General features: G+C 41.7%; 1 protein-coding gene across 4 annotated transcripts in view; it reads left to right on the top strand.

Moving 5' to 3' along the window:
* Positions 1 to 9,744, top strand: part of UBR4 (ubiquitin protein ligase E3 component n-recognin 4) — a 146,427-nt gene that overhangs the window by 36,061 nt on the left and 100,622 nt on the right. For 3 of the 4 annotated variants that reach the window (XM_017851965.1, XM_017851966.1, XM_017851968.1), the window contains exons 21-28: positions 1,395 to 1,474; positions 1,979 to 2,107; positions 3,102 to 3,284; positions 3,422 to 3,547; positions 3,635 to 3,864; positions 6,997 to 7,118; positions 8,368 to 8,465; positions 9,402 to 9,559. In XM_017851965.1, the coding sequence (XP_017707454.1) occupies positions 1,395 to 1,474; positions 1,979 to 2,107; positions 3,102 to 3,284; positions 3,422 to 3,547; positions 3,635 to 3,864; positions 6,997 to 7,118; positions 8,368 to 8,465; positions 9,402 to 9,559 (1,126 nt within the window). Of the gene's footprint in view, positions 1 to 1,394; positions 1,475 to 1,978; positions 2,108 to 3,101; positions 3,285 to 3,421; positions 3,548 to 3,634; positions 3,865 to 5,809; positions 5,932 to 6,996; positions 7,119 to 8,367; positions 8,466 to 9,401; positions 9,560 to 9,744 lie in introns of all 4 variants that reach the window. The other variant, XM_017851967.1, reaches the window with a different exon arrangement.

The raw sequence follows: 9,744 nt of genomic DNA, 5'->3' as shown, positions 1-9,744 counted from the left end.
GCCTGGCCTATTTTTTTTTTTTTTAAATTGAGGCCAGGCACTGTGGCTCATGTCTGTAATCCCAGCACTTTGGGAGGCAGAGGCTGTCAGATCATTTGAGGTCAGGAGTTCAAGACCAGCCTGGCCAACATGGTGAAACCCTATCTCTACTGAAAAAATACAAAAAACATTTAGGCAGACTTGGTGGTGCCTGCCTGTAATCTCAGCTACTCTGGTGGCTAAGGCAGTAGAATCACTTGCACCAGGAAGCAGAGGTTGCAGTCAGCTGAGATTGCACCACTGCACTCTAGCCTGGGCAGCAGAACAAGACTCTATTTCAAGGAAAAAAAAATTGAGGCTGAGAATGGTGGCTTATGCCTGTAGTCCCAGCACTTTGGGAGGGCAAAGTGGGAGGATCGCTTGAACCCAGGAGTTTGAGACCATCCTTGGCAACATCGATCCCATCTACCAAAAATTATTTTAATAAGTAGCTGGGCATGGTGGCACGTGCCTGTGGTCCCAGCTGCTCGAGAGGCTAAGGTGGGAGGGTCGTTTGAGCTTGAGAGGTTGAGGTTGCAGTGAGCTGTGATCACGCCACTGTACTCCAGCCTGGATGACAGAGTGAGACCCCTGTCTCAAAAAAAATAAAAACTAAAAAATAAATTGAGACACAAGAAATCAGAATCCTGGTGTCTGGCCATGGGGTACAGTATATAGATTCTTGCCACTCTGTGTGATTAATTTTCCTCATTTTCCCTTAGAGTTGTGGTTCTAATGTACAGCTAAATTTCATTTTGGATCTTGGTGACATGCTGGTCTGAAACTAATGTGAACATGAGATTATCTCTAGTGTTTCTTTCATATAGCAATTGTCTGTTCTTTGGATGAAGTATTTCTTGTGTTTATTTTTAGCGTGCGTTTGCACTTATCCTGAGGATTATTAGATGTTAAGTGTATTTTGTGGAAACATTTTTGAAACCTTAGTATGAGTTTACTGTTCTCTCTTACTATTTGATGTTAGGGAAACAGCATGTAAGTTTAATGTGTTCAGACTAATGACGCGATTTGCTGATTGATTTGATTCTAGATCACCCTACTTAACTCTTAGAGCAATGGTTCTCAATGGGTGATTTTGTCCCCTCCCCTCCGGGACATTTGGCAATGTCTAGAGATATTTTTGATTGTCATAACTGGGGGTGCTACTGGCATTCAGTGGGTAGAGGCCAGGGCTGCTGTTAAGTCACCTAGAGTGCACAAGATGGCTTCCCATGGCAAACACCTATCTGGCTCCAGATGTCAATATTGTTAAGGTTGGGAAATCTTGTTGTAAAGTGTTTTCTGAGTTTTTACATTGCATACTAGTTAGACAGAGTTAAGAATGAGACCATTCTTTTAATCAGCACATTACTTTTCAGATGCTGTCCCACAACCCAGATTCTACTGTGTCCTGTCCCCGGAAGCCTCAGAGGATGATTTGAACCGACTTGATTCTGTGGTACTAGGAATTTTAAAACTGCATTTTATATGTGGGTCAGATGGTTTCCACCAGAATCAGCCTACTGGGGGGAAAGGGAATAACTGACTTTATAGTCAGAAATGTGGTGGTCTGTGTTACGATTTGAGCTCATTCTAATAGGAAAACGTTACTTGGATATTTATTTGTTGGGTGCACTTTTGCTGTGGGGGTCGTCCTTGCTGGATTGGCACCTCTGGCACTTGATTTTTGAAGACAATCTTTGTTAGCGTTTTTCACATGCAAGTATTTTAATGGACAAAAATAATTGCCTTACTCTCTTATTCTAATGCCTGCAGTTGTGTGCTCACAATAGCTTGCACACTGTGAGTACCATCCCAGAATGGGCGTCTGCTCCAAGGAGAAATTAATGAGTATGATTTGATGGGATATTTTGTCAATCATGAGGATAAATGATAGTGCATAGGCAGTAGGAAAAAATACTTTAAAAATAAAGAAATGATTGTCTTTCTTTCTTTATGTCAGGCATGTGACGTCCTTTTCTCCAAGCTTGTCAAGTATGATGAGCTTTATGCTGCACTGACAGCCCTGCTTGCAGCTGGGTCCCAGCTTGATACAGTTAGGAGAAAGGAAAACAAGAATGTAACAGCCTTGGTAAGATGGTGGAACCCTGAGAAGTCTTTGGGTTGTGTTGGATCATTGATCATTTCTATCAGAAATTTTCTTCTGAGATGTAATCAGTTTATTGAATATTGATTTGCAAAACTGACTAATTCTTCAGTATTTCTAGGTAGTTTGGGTAGCTATGTTCACCTTAAAGAGAATTTAATCAGCTTTTGCATTTTTTTTGGTTACCATTGAGAAAACTGTAATTTAAGAATTATGGCCGGGCATGGTGGCTCAAGCCTGTAATCCCAGCACTTTGGGAGGCCGAGATAGGTGGATCACGAGGTCAGGAGATCAAGACCATCCTGGCTAACACGTCTCTACTGAAAAAATACAAAAAACTAGCCGGGCGTGGTGGCGGGCATCTGTAGTCCCAGCTACTTGGAAGGCTGAGGCAGGAGAATGGCGTAAACCCGGGAGGTAGAGCTTGCAGTGAGCTGAGATCCGGCCACTGCACGCCAGCCTGGGCGACAGAGCGAGACTCCGTCTCAAAAAAAAAATAATAATAATTAGTGGTCCCCCCCCAAGTGCTATCTCTCCTGTGAATACTGGTTGATGTGTGATATTGAAAACCTCAAGCTTGATATTTTTCTGTGGCTCTGTTAATGTGTCTCTATACTTCTAGAAGCAATTCCAGGCCACAAAAATGAACAGCTGATTGCAGGTCTGCCAAGCAGAATGTCCTGCCCTCTTTTGGCTAATTGTTAAATTATTGGGGATCCAAAGTTGTCTTGGAATAGCCTTTTTGGTCTGTGAAATGTGCAGAATGTGAAACAAATTATTTGTATGTGTGTTCTGCCATTTTCTGGTAGGTGCACTCTCTAGAAAGATCTGGAGAATGGACTTGGGGGCCAAATCTCAATTTAAAATCAGGACTCTACACAGTTCTTCTTTAAAAGTTGTATTTGGAGCAGTTCGTACTGTGAGGGAGATCTTGAGGCAATACCAAGTACTACCTCTACGCTCCTTTTCCTTTCTCCAGGAGGCCTGTGCCCTTCAATATTACTTCTTGATACTATGGAGGATCCTAGGAATTTTACCACCATCAAAAACTTACATTAACCAGCTATCCATGAACTCACCTGAGATGAGTGAATGTGACATCTTGCACACTCTGCGATGGTCTTCTCGGCTCCGGATCAGCTCCTATGTCAGCTGGATAAAGGTAACAGAGCTTGCTGCTAAGACTATTCAAAGCCAGAGTGCTTTGTGCTTTCTGGAGCTTTTAAATTTGAAGACGATGAAAGCTTTGGACTCTGCCTATATTGATCTCCTAAACACTTTTTCTTGCTGTCCAAATAGGATCACCTTATCAAACAGGGAATGAAGGCTGAGCATGCTAGCTCGCTTCTAGAACTGGCATCCACTGCCAAGTGTAGCTCAGTGAAATATGATGTTGAAATAGTAGAGGAATACTTCGCTCGGCAGGTATGTAGTATTGGAGCCTAAATGATAGAACTTGGTTTCTACCATATCCTTTTGCCACAACTAATTATATTTTGCATATTTTTAAAGATCTCATCCTTCTGTAGTATCGACTGTACCACCATCTTGCAGCTGCATGAAATTCCCAGTCTGCAGTCCATCTACACCCTTGATGCCGCCATCTCAAAGGTTCAGGTCTCTTTGGATGAGCATTTTTCTAAGATGGCTGCTGAGACTGATCCTCATAAGTCGTCTGAGATTACCAAGAACCTACTTCCAGCCACGCTGCAACTCATTGATACCTATGCATCGTTCACCAGGTGTGGTGAACTGCCTGCCCAGAGATGCACATGCGCTCTGCACTCTGTGCAAATCCCCCAGTGACTCAGAATTTGATGTTTTTCCTTTTCGTCAGCTTAGGGTTTTTCCCCCATGGTATAATGCTTTCTTCTCTAGTATGAAGGGGTGCTTGATGAGGGAATTTTCAAATAGTGCAGGAGGAGTCAGGAGGAAGTTTAATGTCTATAATTCTTTAGATATTTTGTATCATTTTACTTACAGGATACAGAGAAAGGTAATGTAATTTTTCTAAATACTGTCATTTTTCTTATTAACTGAGTTAAAGCTCCTTAAGTGCTCTTTATTTATTATTATTAAAGAAAATTTTTTTTGAAGTGAAGTCATGCTCCTGTCGCCCAGGCTGGAGTGCAGTGGTGCGATGTTGGCTCACTGCAACCTCCACCTCCCAGGTTCAAGCGATTCTCCTGCCTCAGCCTCCTGAGTAGCTGGGATTACAGGCATGACCACCACACCTGGCTAATTTTTGTATTTTTAGTAGAGATGGGGTTTCACCATGTTGGCCAGGCTGGTCTCAAATTCCTCACCTCAGGTGATCCATCCGCCTCGACCTCCCAAAATGCTGGGATTACAGGCATAAGCCACCGCGCCTGGCCTTTTAAATGCTCTTTAAATGTCATGATATGTACTTGGAGAAAAACATTTCTGAATGAGTTAGAACTTATTTCAAATTCAACTCTTTCTATGACAAACACTGTAGACTTGCATGCCCTGTAGACTTTGGTGTGTATGATGTTTAAATATTTTAAAGTTAATTTCAGTATATAAAATTGGGAGATTATTCACAAGTCTAGATTTCTGGCTTTTCTTAATTTGGAAGAACTGGCAAAACTGGGCCTGACTTACTTCTGAAACAACAGTAACAGACTGGAGCTGAGAATTAGTTCCCTTTGCAGCAGTTTTCACAGAGCTCTCTTAAGCTTATTTACTTTGTCTGGTCTCTGTAGGATCTCAGTGTTCACTCCTGTTCTATGGGGCTATTTTTTTTTCAGATGTAGTCTCGCTCTGTCGCCCAGGCTGGAGTGCAGTGGTGTGATCTCAGCTCACTGTAACCTCTGCCACCTGGGTTCAAGTGATTCTCCTCAAGTTTCCAGAGTAGCTGGGATGACAGGCGCATACCACCATTTTTTTTTGTATTTTCAGTAGATGTGGGGTTTCTCCATGTTGGCCAGGCTGGTCTCGAACTCCTGACCTCAGGTGATCCACCTGCCTCAGCCTCCCGAAGTGCTGAGATTACAGGTGTGAGCCACCTCGCCCGGCTCTATGGGCTTTATGCTGCTTTAAATGGACCTAGATCTTTGTCATACTTAACTAACCTTGTCTCTTAGTGTGACTGCCTTGCAGAAGATAGTGGGCCGTTGTTTGAGGCAAAGTTTTTGAACAAATATGTATGGCTGCTACGTGCCACATACTTTTCTAAGTGCTAGGGTTATGGCAGTAGCCAAAGCAGACCAAGTCATTGCCCTCTGGGAATTTACAGGCTCTAATCTGGCCTACTAGGCCAGTGTTTTCCACACTGAGCTGTTAATGTTCCTGGCCAAGTAAGCTTGCAAAATGTTGGATAAACAGTTTTTTTTGTTTTGTTTTGTTTTAAAAAATAAAGTATTCAGAGCCTTTACTAGATACTTTGTCAATCTTCTGAGGTGGAGGAGGAGAGTAGATATAGTATTCACTGTTTCTCAGGCTTATTTGTCAGGCAGTTAAGGTTTGGAGATTTTGGGGAGCATTTCAGAGGAGGGGACATTCTTTGGGAAACGATTACCCATGAGACCAGGAAGAAGCAGGCACTATCAACTATATTAAATAGATAGGAAACTGAAAGATAGGATTTTCAGCCAGTCTAGGCCTAGTTTTCCTAACTGGTGGAATTAGATTCCTATGGCTTCACTTTCCCCTGTTATTCCCCAGAGCCTATTTGCTGCAGAACTTTAATGAAGAAGGAACAACTGAGAAACCTTCCAAGGAGAAACTGCAAGGCTTTGCTGCTGTTTTGGCTATTGGCTCTAGTAGGTGCAAGGCAAATACTCTGGGTAAGTGAGCGAATGTGCTTTTGAATAATGTTATTACAACAGCTACTGCTGCTAGTACTACTACTTCTCTCCCTTGGTGCCTACTGGCATTTACTGTTTATTGGAGCCTTTTGTGTATCAAGCATTTAGGTAGGTTTGTCTGTTTTGATCTTCACAATAACCTTATGAAGTGTTACTTTGATCCCCATTTTACTCATTAGAAATTAGGTCTAGAGAAGTTACTTGTCCAGAATCCTGCATCTTGCAGGTGATGGAGCTGGGATCCAAACCAGGATCTGTTGGTTCCAAAACATAAGGCTGTTTTGTCTTTAGCACAGATCTTTGCTCCCCTCCCCTCTCTTTCTCTCCCCTCCTCTCTTCTCTTTTCTCTCGGCAGAGTCTTGCTCTGTCGCCCAGGCTGGAGTGCAGTGGTGCTATCACAGTTTACTGCAGCCTTTACCTCCTGTGTTCAAGCAGTCCCCTGCCGCAGCCTCCCAAGTAGCTGGGATCCCAGGCACATACTACCATACCTGTATAATTTTAAATTTTTTTGTAGAGATGAGGTCTTGCTATGGTGCCCAGGCTGGTGTTCTTTTATTTAGAGGGGATAGGAGGATTAGCAAGCTAGTACTTTTGTGCCCGGAAATAATCTCTTTGCTGGGTTAGGAATGATCTGGTAGAAATTTAGGGTAGAAAATCAAAGGGCTTGATTGGAGTTAAGTACAGTAGTTACCCTTTAAAATTTACAACCGTTTGTGTATTTTCCTTAATTTCAAGCTTTCATTTAACATTCTAGATACTTTGTCAATCTTCTGAGGTGGAGGAGGAGAGTAGATATAGTATTCACTGTTTCTCAGGCTTATTTGTCAGGCAGTTAAGGTTTGGAGATTTTTGGGGAGCATTTCAGAGGAGGGGACATTCTTTGGGAAACGATTACCCATGAGACCAGGAAGAAGCAGGCACTATCAACTATATTAAATAGATAGGAAACTGAAAGATAGGATTTTCAGCCAGTCTAGGCCTAGTTTTTCCTAACTGGTGGAATTAGATTCCTATGGCTTCACTTTCCCCCTGTTATTCCCCCAGAGCCTATTTGCTGCAGAACTTTAATGAAGAAGGAACAACTGAGAAACCTTCCAAGGAGAAACTGCAAGGCTTTGCTGCTGTTTTGGCTATTGGCTCTAGTAGGTGCAAGGCAAATACTCTGGGTAAGTGAGCGAATGTGCTTTTGAATAATGTTATTACAACAGCTACTGCTGCTAGTACTACTACTTCTCTCCCTTGGTGCCTACTGGCATTTACTGTTTATTGGAGCCTTTTTGTGTATCAAGCATTTAGGTAGGTTTGTCTGTTTTGATCTTCACAATAACCTTATGAAGTGTTACTTTGATCCCCATTTTACTCATTAGAAATTAGGTCTAGAGAAGTTACTTGTCCAGAATCCTGCATCTTGCAGGTGATGGAGCTGGGATCCAAACCAGGATCTGTTGGTTCCAAAACATAAGGCTGTTTTGTCTTTAGCACAGATCTTTGCTCCCCTCCCCTCTCTTTCTCTCCCCTCCTCTCTTCTCTTTTCTCTCGGCAGAGTCTTGCTCTGTCGCCCAGGCTGGAGTGCAGTGGTGCTATCACAGTTTACTGCAGCCTTTACCTCCTGTGTTCAAGCAGTCCCCCTGCCGCAGCCTCCCAAGTAGCTGGGATCCCAGGCACATACTACCATACCTGTATAATTTTTAAATTTTTTTGTAGAGATGAGGTCTTGCTATGGTGCCCAGGCTGGTGTTCTTTTTATTTAGAGGGGATAGGAGGATTAGCAAGCTAGTACTTTTGTGCCCGGAAATAATCTCTTTGCTGGGTTAGGAATGATCTGGTAGAAATTTAGGGTAGAAAAATCAAAGGGCTTGATTGGAGTTAAGTACAGTAGTTACCCTTTAAAATTTACAACCGTTTGTGTATTTTCCTTAATTTCAAGCTTTCATTTAACATTCAAATATTCATTTAACATTCAGATAGTCTCACTTTGTACTGCTGCATTGAATGCTGTTCTTAATGTATGTTATGATCCCTGCCCTTAAGATTTGTCTTAAAGAGAAAAGAGAGCAAGAGAAAAGTGACACCTATTTATAGAAGGGGAGCAGATGTTTAATGGTGATTTCAGCCTGACTTGCAATGACTCACCCTCACTTCGCATCTTATTTTCAGTTGTCTTCTTTACTTGCAAGATTAGAAAGTGAATATGATGGGAAATGAAAACCTTACAATTGAGAGTGTTAGCTATTAAGCAATTAACTGGTTCTTGGAAATAGTACTGCTATTGAAATATCCATCTAAGCTATCTTACTAATTATTTTGACAGCCTGGGCTGTACTGTTTCTTTCTGCATTTGGGCTTGGCTTTTAAAATGCTCTGTGTCATTCCTTCTTTCTTGTAATGATTCCTTGTCCTTTCTGTTGCCTCCAGGTCCGACACTGGTTCAGAATTTGCCATCGTCAGTGCAGGCTGTGTGTGAGTCCTGGAACAACATCAATACCAATGAATTTCCCAATATTGGATCCTGGGTGAGTCCCTGTCTGTTCCAGGGGTAGAACTACTGAGTGCTAGTCATTCTGTCTTTTGTTCTTAAGCCTAAAGGAATTAGGCTTAAACTAGCTACCAAGAGATCTTCATATACTACAGTAATATTGGCTATGGCTGAATCAATAATCAATGCATTTAATCACCTAGTTGGTTCTCATATGGCTTTTTGCTTATAAGTTTGTGTTATCAGAAGACAAACCATTTTATTTATTTGAGCCTCAGTTTCTTCACCAATTGAATGTTGGGCTGTGACGATTCAGTGTATTGAATGTTAAGTGCCTAGCATATTACCTGGCACATGAATTTCCAATACATGTTAACTCTGTTTCCTTTGTAGGTTATATGTCAGGAACCTGTTCCTTTTGTAACAATTTTACAGGGTCACTTTTAGCTTCTCTGGGCTTTTAGATACTACTGAGTCTTCTGTCAGTTGACTTGCTCTTTGTGTATCCTCTGCTCACACTACCTCTATTAACAGATTATTCGCTTACTGAAGTTCTTTTGAAAAACTAAATATTATAGTCTTGTTATCCCTGCTTTATGATCGTGACCTCTGTTTACACCACCCAGAGCTTTAGTAGAGACCAGATGCATTGCAAAATCCAGTTCCTTCTCAGTCATTATAGACAAACAATAGTTTTACTTTAAATATAGTGCATTATATTATACTCTAATCATTTGAAAGTGGTATTGGATATTCATTGCATTTAACTGTTAACTTTGCACTAATTAAAATTCAACTGCTTCCTTTTCTGTACCCCACTTCCCTTCCCAGCATGAATAACAGTGTATACTGAGGTACAGGCTATTGTTTACAGACGTCAGTGGGGTCTTAGTTTATGTCAGTTTTTTTCCACATGAGAATTTTTTCCAGGGTAGATGGTCTATCCATTTACATCTGCTTTGCTTCCTTTCAGCGCAATGCCTTTGCCAATGACACCATCCCTTCAGAGAGTTATATCAGTGCAGTGCAGGCTGCACACCTGGGGACTCTCTGTAGCCAAAGTCTGCCCCTGGCTGCTTCCCTGAAGCACACCCTCCTCTCACTGGTCAGGTTGACTGGAGATCTTATTGTGTGAGTATCTACTACGTAGCCCCAAGGACTCTACGTCTGTATTCTATTGTGGTTAAAGAGGGACAGTGAGAGTTTTATAACTATGTAGTAATGCTTTCTTGTATACTTCTTTAGCAAAGAGTACCTGTTGCTTTAAGGTATGAGCACTTATCTAGAATGATTTTTTTTTTTTTTTTTTTTTTTTT

This window comes from Rhinopithecus bieti, unplaced genomic scaffold, assembly GCF_001698545.2.
Source record: "Rhinopithecus bieti isolate Rb0 unplaced genomic scaffold, ASM169854v2 scaffold_33652, whole genome shotgun sequence".
Lineage (NCBI taxonomy): Eukaryota > Metazoa > Chordata > Mammalia > Primates > Cercopithecidae > Rhinopithecus > Rhinopithecus bieti.
Note: the sequence above shows the minus strand (reverse complement) of the source record. Positions and strands in the feature narration are given on the sequence as shown.